The following is a 14294-nucleotide window of genomic DNA, read 5'->3' on the forward strand; positions in this document are numbered from 1 at the left end:
ATAAAACATGGTTATGTAGAAGAAAACCATTAATAGAGTTAACTCCTTTGTAATTAAGCTTTTATTTGTATAGATGAAGCAATGGTATTCATCACTTATAGATACATCAATAAATGAAGGTGGAGAGCTTTTTAATGCCTCTCAAAGTAAAACCTGTATCAGTTTCTACCAAATTTGGAACACAGTACAGGTTTAATCAATGAGCGGTTTGTATGATGACCATAAAAACAATCCACCTCCTCTTAGAAGTAGTAGATTTGCTCAATGTCTAGAAAACAAAGACAATTCAGATTTTTAGAAGGTTTAGCACTAACTACTTCAGGATTCCCTGACTGGTACTGATAAAAGGAAAGAGGCAGGGTGTACACTGGAGAAGGAGCTGACCAAATCAGAAATCAGAAGACCCTGCATCTAGGTCTAGCTCAGCTGAAACACTAACCTGATCTGGGTTAGAAAAAACCATGTGCCTCAAGCTCATCATCTATAAAAACAGCAAAAAAGAAGCCCATTCAACTTTCATTAGAGAGTGCTGAAGGTTCAAATAAGAAAATCCTTTGGGGGTGCCTGGCTGCCTCAGTCAGACGAGCAGGCAGCTCTTGATCTTAGGGTCATGAGTTCAAGCCCCACATTGGGTGTAGATTAAATAAATAAAACTTAAAAAAAAAATCCTATGGGGCGCCTGGGTGGCTCAGTTGGTTGAGCGTCTGACTTTGGCTCGGGTCATGATCCCGGGGTCCTGGGATCGAGCCCCACATCAGGCTCCATGCTCAGCGGAGAGCCTGCTACTCTCTCTCCCTCTGCTGCTCCCCTTGCTTGTGCACTTCCTCTCTTTCTCTCTCTGTTAAAAAAAAAAAAAAAAAAATCCAACAGAAACATAATTTAATATTTGTTAAGTCCTGCTTTATTGGGTTACTCAATTTATCATGCTTAATATTTCTAAGTGTGTTTAGAAAAACAGCAAACTTCCAAACTTAAAGTCAAGGCATATGATAACGCACTTCTAGAGCCAAGAAGAAGGAAAAGTCCCTAGAAACACCCCCCACCCCAACATTCCACTTGAATTAAATTAAAATAAAAAGAATAAAATAAAATGCTAGACATAGGAAGGAAGGCAGAGAAAAAATATTCCATGCCAGGAAACAGAAAAGTCAGGAGGGAAAAGCGTTCTGGATAAAGAAAAAGGGCCAAAGGCCGCACGTCTTCACAGGGTGCAACAAAGAACTGGCCTATATTTGAACCTCAGGCATGAACACAGCATAGAGAAGGTAAGACAATTTAAAGCTGCATGTCAGACACTGAGCAGAGCGTGGTTATGCGGTTCTAGAGGTATACTGACAAACCAGACAAAGTAAAAGCAGTATACTATGATTTAAAGCAATGTGTGTCGGGGGCGCCTAGGTGGCTCAGTCAGTTAAGCATCTGCCTTCGGCTCTGGTCATGATCTCAGGGAGGGTCCTGGGATCGAGCCCCACGTCGGGCTCCCTGCTCAGTGGAGCATCTGCTTCTTCCTCTCCCTCTGCACACTTCCTGCTGTGCTCTCTCTCGCTATCTTTCTCTTAAACAAGTAAATAAAATCTTTGAAAAAAATAAAACAATTTGATTCATTCCAATGTATTTTTTGTGACTACACTGTAAGAACATTTTTCTATTAACTACAGGACAAGTACTTCGAAGATCATTCATCTCTCAATTTCCATCAGCCACATTCAGGTTCTGCGGTGTCTTTCTGAAACCCTTTGATTTAGTTAGTTTTCTGCTAAGACGGTCAGGGAACTTTGTAATATGCACCAGACAGTGTTTTAGTGACACAGAATGATTCTGCATAAGAGACTGCACAGACACATGAAGAACAAGGCCTCTCCCTAATTTTATGGCTTTGCTGGTGTTGAATTTTTAAACTATAGCAACGATGAGGGCCAATTTAAAAAAATTTCAGTTTCTGTTTATTTGAGGGATTACAAATAGGAGGATTTATTATGTCTGAGACAGATCCTTAGGATATAATTCTCTAATTCTTTCTCCTCTTATTTCCAATAAGGAGGTAAAATGAGGGGCACCTGGGTGGCTCAGTTAAGCATCCAACTCTCAATTTCAGCTCAGGTCATGACCTCAGGGTTGTGGGATTGAGCCCTGTGTAGGGCACTGCACTCAGCAGGGAGTCTGCTGAGATTTTTCTCTATCACCCTCTTGCCCCCCCCCACTCTAACATAAATAAATGAAAACTTAAAAAAAAAAGGTAAAATGATATTGGTGAAATTATTTTCAACTATTCTAAGTGGTCAAACCACTCTTCTCTAGCTCACTTAAAATTCTATAAATTGTACAACTATAGTATGTAAGTGTCAATCTTTGAAGCCTCTCTGCTCCAGAGAGAAATCCAAAGGTTCATGAACTAGATTTGGTGATACCTACATAATTAGTTTATTTACTTAAGAAGTATTTATTCTGGGGGTGCCTAGGTGGCTCAGTCGGTTAAGTGTCTGCCTTCGGCTCAGTTCATGATCCTGGAGTCCTGAGACTGAGCCCTGCATTGGGCTCCCCACTCAGTGGAGAGCTTGCTTCTCCCTCTCCCTGCCGCTCCCCCTGCTGTGCTCTCTCTCTCTGTCAAATAAATAAATAACATCTTAAAAAAAAAGTACTTATTCTGTATCCTTTATACATCAAACACCGAAGTAGTTGCTGACTGTATAATACTTTGTCAATAAGATATAGTTAGAAGCCATTATTTGTCACTATTTATAAGTCTTTGACGTGTAATGGCGTTCTTTGGAAGGCGAGGGCATGGGTAGAAAAGAAGAGATTCAAAAGATTTGATGGTTTGCGAATGACATGGACAAAACATAGAATGGTAAAAATACAGGGGTAGATTCTGCAGGAAAATTAGAGGGGTCTACACTCAAGACTTACAGCTACATTTTCTCAGCAGAGATTTGTCAAGGTAAACGGAAAATGCAGACACAGAAACTCTAAATAGCCCTCAACTTTCCCCAGAGGTTGAAAAGCAAACACGGATTTTACCTGCTCGTGGTGCTCAGAGTCGGCTGCCACTTGCCGTGAGTGGAATGAAGAGGAGAGATTCCGAAGGGGCAGGCAGAAGGCCCATGCTGGCTCCAAATGGATAGCACTCGGCCCACCGAGTAGGGAAGAGAACAGAAGACCTTGTCTGCTATGGAGGCTGGAGATCTTAACCCTTTTAAGCCCTGTGTAAACTGGGTCATGAAGAGCCTCTGCATGGTAGGCATGTGACTAGAGAAGCTCCGTTTTTTTGTCCAGATTCGGTAACATCCAGGAGAACAAAGTGCTAGAAGTGTGTGAAGGCCAAGAACAGAGCAGCCTGCTCTGGTCTGGACTATGGCAGTGCCTCCATAGTCTTGGAGAGGACCTGGAGACTGTGAAGGAGCCTGGGCACATGCCTGACCATGGAGGCCAGTGTCTTCCCTGAATGTGGCCATCCCAGGACAACTGTGGGACAAGAAGAAAGAAAAGGTCCACTTGGGAGGCTGAGACAGGCACCTGGGGGCCTCTCCTAAGGTGAGCCTGGCTGGAGCACAGTGCTCAGGAAAAGTCCTTGGGGACTCGGTCATGCACTCAGAGCCCGATTTCATGTGAAAAGATACCGGGAAAATTTCGGAACCAAACAGCAGTGATGGCACCTTGTTGCTCAAATCTATGAAGCTCATTTTGATGGCTTCTAGCGAATAAAGTGCCAAGGGCTTACTGTTGGGTCTCTTATCCCATCCACTAGCTGCCAAATATGGATTTAGCTGCATTGTATTGTATGAAAAGCCATCCAGAAGCCTTTTGTATCTGAGCCGCTTGTAGCTTTTAGCCACTGGAAGAAGTTCCGAGGAACAACGCCGGTATCTTAGTTTCTGGGTCTTTGTGGCTGGGACCAGTTTGGAGGCGAGAATGGACAGCTTGCTGAGTAAGGCTGATTCTTTGGTAGGCTTCCTAACATTCAGGCTCCTCAAGGGATGGCACGGAGTCACCTTCTGCTTTGGTATGTGGCTCATTAAGCTCCTGGCTGGTTCTGTTCCGGGTTCCGATTGTGCGGGTGCAGGCACAGCACACGAACTGAGAAATCGGTGTGCTTTTGTGGGGATGGTTTCAGAGGAACTCTTTAAAAAGGCAGAACTTCTGATTTTACTTATTTTTTTCCCCATCTTGAGTTGCTCCTGACAGGAAACTTTCTTACATGTTCGATGGGGCTGCTTCTTTAAGGGAAGCACTCTTTTCTGGTGTGAAGTGTTCCCAAAGGCACCGTGTATTTCACCACACCCAGCAGAGTTGGGGTCTTGTGCTTTCTGAGGGGCAACACGAAGGCAAGGGCCTGTGTACGACTCCATGGCCCTTTTTAATGGATCCTCCAACTTTCGGAACTGTGCAGCACCGCCGCCCGTGGCCAGCTGTGCCAGGGTGATTTTCTTCATCATGGTGGACTCACCTTTGCAATACTTGGCTTGGTTCTTATCTTTCAGCTCATCTGGTAAAATGTCAGATGATGTACATTGTTCCAATATCGTGTATGCTTCTTTTTGATGGATATATTCCTCTTCATTCTGCAACATGTAGTCCAAAGCCCTCTGCCTTTGTTGCTCTTCAAGATCAGCAAGCATCCTCTGGGATTTAGAATGGGACTGAAAAATCTCTCTTCCTTTATCACCATGACCAGCCTCTCTGGTAATCATCTCCTCAGACTCTTCCCTGACAGTTACGTGACCCATGGGTCCCCTCTGATGTTCTTCAGTTTTTTCTCCTCTCAACTTAGTTTCTGTTTCCATTGTCAAAGGCAAATTTTGCATACCAATGTCTATTCTGACTCCTTTACCAGAATTACTCCCATCCCCTGGTTCTCCTTCCTTCTTCTCAAGCAGGACTGTGTGGTGCTCCACGTTTTCACAAAGCATTTCACCATCTTTCGGTTTAAAAAGATTTTTCAGGTCAGTTTCTTCACTATTAACATTACTTTCTGAATTTTTGTGAGAAGACAGATACGAAGGCATTATCTCAATGGATTTCAGGCTCCCTACAGGAACAGGGTTCTCATTTGGGCATCCAGAAGACAGCAACTCTTTTGAGGAACTTCCAAAGGTATTGTCCTTGTCAAACTCAGAAATTATTTCCAGTCTTGATCCTTCGATCATTCCTTTTGTTTCTCTAAGGGATGCTTCTTTAACTAGCTGTTCATGATGACTATAATCTAAGGACACATTTACTCTACCCAATGTTCTTATATTTGGTTCATGATCTGCAATAGACTCTAGCTCATGGGCACAAGAGTCTGTACACATTTCCATTTCACAATCTTTTAATGATCTGCATACTTTCTCTTCACATGATTTTTTAATTTCCAGAGGCTCCCCTGTAGAGGAAGTAGCATCTGGGAAATCTGAGTCCTGGCCAATCATTTTGATAAATGCAGCACTCAGTTCTCTTCTCTGAGAAAGAGTACTCACTGAGGTTTCCTGTAATGTCAGTCCATCTTGCCCTGCACCACCGTCAAGGGTACTAGATGCTCTTAAGTCTAACATGCCTTCTGTAGACTCATTACTGCAGTTCGTGTAGATGATGTCTACCATGCCATCTGTGGACTCCTCACAAACAGAAATATGTTCAGAGTCTCCTTTCAAATCGCCTTTCTTTGAACTACCACTGGACAATGGGTTGTTACTGGCTGAACTAACTAGCAGATCCTTTTGGTTGTGGCTTACCTCTCTGTTAGGTTCTGTGACAGTCTCTCTCTTGTCACCATCTAGTGTCTCCTTAGCTGGTTTATCTTCATTTCTGCCTTCATCTGGTCTATTTTGGTTACTCTGGCAGTCAAGGACTTTATCTGTTTTCTGATCAAGAGTTTCAACTGCTTGGCTTATGCTTTTGAAACTGGAGAGCATAACAGTTAGAGACTGGTCCAACAATTTTTCAGGGCTTGGAATGTTTGCAGATAAGTTTAGTTCTGATGTGACACAGTCAGAGATGTTATACTTGCAAAACACAGTCTCTTTAGGTACATCCTGTTCCTTTCCTTCCAACCATTCCTCACTGGGCTGGGTGTGACTGGTGGTGGGAATGGTCTTGTCTGAAGCTTCACTATTTAATACGCTTCCTGGCATTTCATTTCGCATCTTATCTCCTGGGAGGCTGCCTTTAGTTTCTTCCTCAGCAAGTTCACTTCCCTCTGATGTGTAACTCACTTTATGCGTGCTACTTTCTGTGGAGTCTTCTCTTCCTTGGGAGTGGTGATTGCTGTGCTGAAATGCATCTTCACACTTGGTCAACAAAGAGTTTTCAACTTTTGGGATGATTCTGCTGGACTCAAAAGCAGCATAAGCAGAACACACGCTCTTTTCTTGCGCATTTTTATTTACACAATGACAGCTAGAGAGATCCTGAGATTGAACACTTTGACATTCCATAACAGAGACCTCTTGAGGCAAGCCTGCTGCTTCTTTCTTGCTTGAGAGAAGTCTGGAAGGTAGATCGACTATTCCAGAATCAGCCAGTTCGTTTTTCCTTTCTAGGCTTCCTGGTTTGATGTTTAAGGTGGGGTTGTTTGAAGAGGCACCACAGGATTTGTCACCTGATGGAGCGATGTCTTTCATTTTTGTCTTCATGGGAACAGTTTGGGTATGAGCAATGACATCTGCTCCATCCTCTAATGGAGGGTGATGGCTCTGTTGGGAATCCTCGCTTGTTGCTAAAGGCATCTCTTTGTTAGCTGGCAACTTCGCGTGGTCTTGAGAATTAAGGGGCACTTGATTTAAAACACATTCACTTTCTATTTTGTTTAAAACCAATTCATTGGTACAAGGAAGTTTATTCATCTCACAGGCTATGTTCTGTTCATCTAAATGTGAACTATCATCCTGTGCGGTCTGTATAGCTTGTTCTGACTCAGGTTTGTAATCAAATTCTAGGGATGGTGGTAACTGAGCAATATCTTTCTTGGGTTTTGATATCTCATTCATAAGACTTATCTGGTCCTCACGCTTTAAACTCACAAGGGATTTTCTTTCAATCAGAAATTCATTATAGGATGCTTCACTTAACTGGGTGTCGTCTTCCAGATTTCTCTGGGAGCGGAATGAGTTAGAGTCTTTACTGTAAATCTTTTCAGTTACCATATTGGCCTCTATAGTGGTTGTCTGTTCTGGCTCTTCAATCTGCATTAAGGAGGAAAAACTGCTCTCTTCAGAGTGTCTGCCTGAATGGCTCATATCAGTAGAAGTTTCTCTATGGTCCTCATGGTTTGTCAAGCTACCCTGAATGTCTAAAGTGATTTTCAGATAATTTTTTTTTAACATTACTTCTGTGGCTTCAGTGAAAGAACCAGGCACTGAAGAACTAGGGCTGTCTGTATGGATACTGCCTTGAACACAAGAGTTACCATGGATATTCTCTTTGGGGGCGGCAACAGTCTCTTTTTCACCAGGACAATGACCACTAGCATCCTCTTCTGGTTGCCTGGCATTAACAAGAAAGAGTTCCCCTCTTTCACTCCTGGGGTTCAAAAACTGTTCATTTTCTTTTCTAGTAGCCACGTTCTTGCTTTGACCATCTCCATCAAAACAGGAATTGTCTGTCTTTTCAGCAGATCCCTTTGGCAAGCCATCACCTTCAAAACCACTTGTTTCTAAGGATGGTGTCCTGGATTCTGGACCAGACAAACTTGAGAAATATGAAATGCCAGAGTTTTCTTCTAAGGGTTCTACAACAACTACATTTCTCGTGGCTTTGGGACTGCCATGGGCAGAACTGTGTTTTTCATTATGGTGGCTGAGAATCTGTTGGTGATTGTCATCTGCTTCACAGACAAGGTTTAACTTACACACCTCTTCCTTCCCATTGTTCACTTTGGAAATGGCACTGCTCCCTGGTAACAATGACAACCAAGAAGGACAAGTTTTTAATTCTTCACATTCTTTTTCTTTAGAAGTTGCTTCTGTTAATCCAGGGTCCACAAAGGTTAAAGGCTCTAGGGAAACTAATGTGCTGGTTTCTGAAACCTCACCACTGGTCATGATTTTGTCTATTTCTGGGTATTCGCTGCACCCAGCTGAGAGACCTTTACTCACATTGCCATTCTTGTGTCCTTCATTATAATCCGTCTTAGTCCCATTGACCTTCATACCTTGTACTTCTTCAGTAGATTTTAGCAGAGTTCCAGTTTTAATTTGTACATTTCCTTCAGCACAAGAGAAATAAATCCAAATAAGTATGCAATCATAAAAAAATTAATCATGCAACCAATAGCAACAAAAAAGACCCAACTCAAAAAGCAAATTACAAAGTTAGTGCACTGTACCATTGGTTTTGTTCTTTTATGCAAAATATGACAGAGGGCCAAAAGTGTACTTGGCTAATTTTGAACATCTGCCTTTCTCTAAGTGTTACTTATTTAAATATACTTACTTAGCTGGACAATTGAATATGGAGATATACATGTAATCCAGAGTCTTAAGAAGCTTCCCTTCTAAAACATTAATAAAGCAGACCCACAATACAACAGCTTATATTATTCAATGACCATCTTCTTATTACTTGAATAATATTAAGTTAGTCATAAATAAATTACATAAGTAATTACATAAGTTTTACGTAAAACCCATGTAAAAGATAAATGTTTAAGTTGAATATTAGTTCTGAACTGAATTACTTACAGTAATTGCTTCCCTACAAGACTAGTCATGAGCTGGCATTTATGAAGCTGAGTGACAGATACATGTGGGTTTAGTATACTCTCCACTTTTCAATAAATTAAAATTTTTCTATTATGAAATATTAAAAAACAAAAAACCTTTTTGAGCAGAATGTAAATGCAATTCATAAAGAAGTTTTACTGTTCAGTGTCTCTGAAATTCTAGGTAAAAGATGCAGTATAAAGAAATTCCCCAAACTTGTTAGTCTACAAACAAATTTTTTATCCTTACTTTCTTTTTAGAAAACACAGTTATGCTCATACATGTGCATATGTGTATATGTGTATTTGCATGCACACAATATATAACAAAATACGAGCACTAAACAGATAAAGCTAAATGCAAATCAACCTAAAGATCATTATAATTCTCTATAATTATTCTCTAGAATATAAACTACATGAGAGTAAGGATTATGTTTGTCTCGGTCTCTCCCTTTCCCTATTGCCCAGCATAATACCCAGTACAAAACAGCACTCAATAAATCTGTGGAATTAATAAATGGTTAGGTCAAATCAACAAACACTATCAATACTGTCTTCCTAGAGCTTCCCTATCCATTTATCAACTGGTACTGAGAGCAGCAATTCTGAGAGAAGGAACAGCAACTCTGAAGGCAGGTGGGCTCTGTGATCTTACTTACTTCTCTGAGTTTCAGTTTTCTCCTTTGAAAAAGAGGGTACGAAGTACACTTACCTCAGTGCTACTTTGAGGATTAAATTAAATAATACATGTAAAACACCACCTGGTACAGTGCCTGCCATTTAAAGAAAAAGTGCTTTTCCTTTGTTCTGCTTTCTTTCTTATCTTACTGGACCTGAGAACAGTTAAAATGATAAACTTAATAACTATGCTAGGATAGGACACAGTGTTTAAAAATACCGGGAGTCAACAAATACTAGATTGATAAATGCATACTGGATTCCACAAGCTTGCACAGATTCCAATTACTGACATATTATGGCCTTGAAATCCTAATGCCCCACACAGTATTTATCTTTTTGAAACTAGCTTACTTTCCACATCATAGCAGACAATTCTACCCTATTCATGAATTTCTAACCGCATTTACCCCAAGTGGTTTAGTGTATCTCTTCACTGGATACTATGGCACTAAGCCATTCATGTAAATTCTGGGCCTTTCCACGCTGGTCCAGCACCATCCTAGTTGAATCTTTCATTTTATCTGCTCAGGAAAACTGCAAAACTCTTCACCCATCCCCAAACTACTCACTGTGCAAGGCACTTAAGGCAAGATTCTACCTCAGTGCCCTTACCCGCTAGAAGAACAACTGTTCTCAACTTAGTTGAGAATCTTAGGGAGGAGGCAGGGGAACAGTCATTTCACAGGTAGTGTAACACTGAAGGCTGGGAGGAAAACAGGGGTTGTGTACAGCTTGAAAGCCAAAGGATACTCTACCTACTCTTTTACTTGGTTATAATTAACCACACTGACTTGGAAATCTCAAAGAATTTTAAAGGAGAGTTTGGGCAATTATATTTATTAGAAAGTTTTCTAAAGGCTATGGAATACTGACCCAGTCCTCTTCTGTAATACGGGGAGAAAGATGGTACCCACTTTGCAGGACTTGTAAAGATGAGTTAATACATGTAGAGCTCTTAGACGTGCCAGAGGCCACACTTGGTTAGGGCTAGCCACTCCTTTGGGTTCCCACTCCCTTGCACAGTATTTCTATGAAAATCTCTGTGATATTGTTTCTCAAGTATTTGTTTAATATATCACCTCCATGAGACTGGAGCTATTTGAGGGCAGAAATAGGATCTTAATGATCACTGTGGACTGAGTACCCAACACTGACCTTGGCACATAGCAGGTACATAATAGATGCTGTCTGAATGAAGAATGAGAAGGTTAGGGAAGTTGTTCAAAGTATTAGGTATACTCCATCCAGTAACTCCACTTCTGGGTATACATCTAAAGGAAATGAAATCACTATTCTGAAAAGATATCCGCACCCCCATGTTCATTCCAGCATTACTTATGGTGGGTGAGACATGGAAACAACCCTAAGTATCCACCAGTGAATGAATGGATAAAGAAAATGTGGCATATTAAAAAAAAGTATTTAGGTATACTGGAGGGTAAAATATATTCTGTGAGGTATGAGCCCATTTTTAGAAACAGGCATTTCGTGACCTCAGCTGAAGGCCCCAGATTTGTTGTTTTATAACAACAGTTTAAAAAGTGCTTATGTTTACAGGAACTGACAAACTAATCCTAAAACTCAAATGAAAATGCAAGGGACACGTAACAGCCAAAATGATCTTGAAAAAGAATAAAGATGGTAGCCCCAAACTTCCTGATTTCAAAAGCAAAGTTGCAGTAATGGACACAGTGTAGCACTGGCACAGGATGGATTTTTAATAAAGAGCAAGGATATTAGAACTGAGAATCCAGAAAGAAACTCTAACATTTATGGTCAGTCAACTGATTTTTGACAAAGGGACCAAGAAGAACAGCTTTTCAACAAATGGCACTGGGACAACTGGATATCCACATGCAAATGAATACATTTGGACCCTGTCTCACGTCATACAAAAAAATTAACTCAAAGTAGATCAGAGACCTAAATATAAGAGGTGAAACTATAAAACTCTTAGAAGAAAACACAAGAGTAAATCTGCATGATTTTGGTAATGATTTCTTAGCTAAGATACTGAAACACAGTGATAAAAAGACTGGTAAGTTGGACTTCATCAAAACTAAAATCTTGGGGCATCTGGGTGGCTCAGTCAGTTAAGCGTCCAGCTTTTTTAAGATTTTATTTATTTATTTGAGAGAGAGAGCAAGCATGGGCAGGGGGAGGAACAGAGGGAGAAACAGACTCCCTGCTGAGCAGGGAGCCTGATGCCGGGCTCGGTCCCAGGACCTGGAGACCATGACCTGAACCGAAGGCAGATGCTTAACTGAGCCACCCAGTCTTTAAGTGGAAACAACCCAAATGTCCATCAGATAAATGGATACAATGGAATATTATTCAGCCATAAACATGAAGCACTTATATATGCTAGATCATGGATGAACCTTAAAAATCTTTATGCCAAGTGAAAACAGTCATAAAATACCAGCCCCCATTTATATAAAATGTCCAGAATGGCAAATCTATACAGACAAGAGCAGATTAGTAGCTGGAAGAGGTTGGGGAGAAGGAAGAACAGAATGAACAATGAATGCTAATGGATACAAACAGGTTTCTTTAGGGAGTGATGAAAATTAAATTAGGGTTATGCCTGCGTTCTGTAAGTATAGAAGAAAACCACTGAAAAGTATACTTCAAATGCACAAACTTTATAGCGTGTAAATTATATCTCAATAAAATTGTTTTTTAAAAAGTGCTTACATTCCAATCATAATACAAGTAATACAAGAAAACTTAAAGACTTTTTTGGGGGGCGCCTGGGTGGCTCAGATGGTTAAGCGTCTGCCTTCGGCTCAGGTCATGATCTCAGGTCCTGGGATTGAGTCTCGCATCGGGCTCCCTGCTCCTTGGGAGCCTGTTTCTCCCTCTGCCTTTCTCTCTCGCTCTGTCTCTCATGAATAAAAAAAAAAAAAAAAAAACTTAAAAAAAAAAAAGACTTTTTTTGGTGTTATTTCCATATAACTATAACTGGGGACAGACATGCTGGAGGTTGACAAGGATTCAATAGCATTTCTGTCAAAACCTTTTCCTGGATCAAAAAATTAAGTGGTTAGACTGCGGACACTAAATATGACATCCGTTTTGGCATATTCTACATCCCGTCCTCAGAAAGATGTGCAATGGGTTAGCAATATTGTAATGTCTTCTATAAAAGGAAGCTCTCCTGTGTGGAAGCTCTCCTGTGTGGAGGCTCACAAAGACTACCAAGAGGTAGGAAGACAGCAGACAACCCTACAAGCTATTGTCACCTCCTCAGCTTCTCTGACTACTGAACATCTGGCTTTCCAAATCTGGATACAACTCATGTACTACTGGTCCCAAAGGGTACAATCACTCTGGAAAACTGTTTGGTAGTTTCTTATAAAATAAACACACTTTCCAAATGATCCAGCAGTGTCATGCCTAACTATTCACCTAGGTGAAATGACAACTCATGTTCACACAAAACCTCGTACACAAGCATTCACTGCAGCTTTATTCATAATTGCCCAAACTGGAAACTCAACTTTCCCTCAATGGGAAATAAACAAGCTGTGATACAACCAGACAACAGGATACTCTTCAGCAAGAAGCAGCAATGAAGTACTGATACACACAGCTATATGGATTAATCTTAAATGCACGATGCTAAGTGAAAGAAGCCAGACTCAAAGGCTTCTCCTCTGGGGTGTCTGGGTGGCTCAGTTGTTAAGCGTCTGCCTTCCACCCAGGTCATGATCCCAGTGTCCTGGGACTGAGCCCCGCATCCGGCTCCCTGCTCAGCGGGAAGCCTGCTTCTCCCTCTCCCACTCCCCCTACTTGTGTTCCCTCTCTTGCTGTGTCTCTTTCTGTCAAATAAATAAATAAAATCTTTAAAAAAAAAAAAAAAGGCTTCTCTATGATTACATTTATGGGACATTTTGGAAAACGTAAAACTATAGGGACAGAAAAAAGATCAGTGGCTGCTAATGGCTGAGGCTGGCAAGAGGGATGCACTATAAAAGAAGCCTTGAGAAATCACTGGGGTGATGGAAATGTTCTATATCTTGATTGTGGTGATAACTGAACAAATGTGTTTGTCAAAACTCACAGGGTTGTACACACAAAAAAGGGTGAATTTTAGTGTAGGTTAAGTTACACCTTAATTTTTAAAAAAGATTTTATTTATTTACTTAACAGAGAGAGAGCGAGAGCACAAGCAGGGGGAACAGCAGAGGGAAAGGGAGAAGCAGGCTCCAGAGCCTGATGCGGGGCTTGATCCCAGAACCCTGGGATCATGACCTGAACTGAAGGCAGACACTTAACTGACTGATCCACCCAGGGGTCCCTATACCTTAATTTAAAGAAAGTAAAAAAAAAATTCAGTACCCAAAATGTCCACACTTCTTTCATGCTGTCTATTAAATGGGTGTGGTACTGGCTGATTTTTCAACTTTTCTCCCCCTAAAATGCAAATTATAGGAGGACAATGACATAAATAAGGAATATAAACAGGAAATATTCTTTCCCAATTATATGTATTAAAAAGAATCAATAAACTCCAAGAATCTAGACTCATGTAAAGCATAAGGAGTTTGTCGATGGGGTTTCTTCCATCTACTTGTAATACTTATTTGTATGACAGACATAGAGGGCTTTAAAAGATTGTTTCAACTCTAATTCTTCTAAATAATTCAAACTATCTAGTTCCAAAAATTATATAAGGTATCTTTTCTCTCCTTGACTGCTTTCACCTCTGCATCAAAATGTATTCCCTCCAATTCTCTTCCAATTTCTTGTGACTCTCCTACTTCAGAGAATTCCCAAATAAGCCTTCGTGGAGATTGCTACTGTGAGAATTAAGTCACAACCTTCCCAAACCAAGCCAGTTACAGGGAACGCAGGAAAAAACAAAAAACAAAAAACCACAACAGAAACAAACAAAAAAACTTGATAATGTCAATTCTGTAAAATATTA

The 14294-nt window shown here is 40.7% G+C and overlaps 1 protein-coding gene across 10 annotated transcripts in view; it reads right to left on the minus strand.

Annotated features, from left to right (window-relative positions):
- PRR14L (proline rich 14 like) overlaps positions 1–14294 on the minus strand; it is a 57275-nt gene that overhangs the window by 16370 nt on the left and 26611 nt on the right. For 9 of the 10 annotated variants that reach the window (XM_045887255.3, XM_064578709.1, XM_054510429.2 and 6 more), the window contains one exon: positions 3019–8182. In XM_045887255.3, the coding sequence (XP_045743211.1) occupies positions 3019–8182 (5164 nt within the window). Of the gene's footprint in view, positions 1–3018; positions 9514–14294 lie in introns of all 10 variants that reach the window. The other variant, XM_054510430.2, reaches the window with a different exon arrangement.

The sequence above is a fragment of the Mirounga angustirostris genome, unplaced genomic scaffold (assembly GCF_029215605.1).
Source record: "Mirounga angustirostris isolate CCGP_5_RB_7025 unplaced genomic scaffold, mMirAng1.0.hap1 SCAF_14, whole genome shotgun sequence".
Lineage (NCBI taxonomy): Eukaryota > Metazoa > Chordata > Mammalia > Carnivora > Phocidae > Mirounga > Mirounga angustirostris.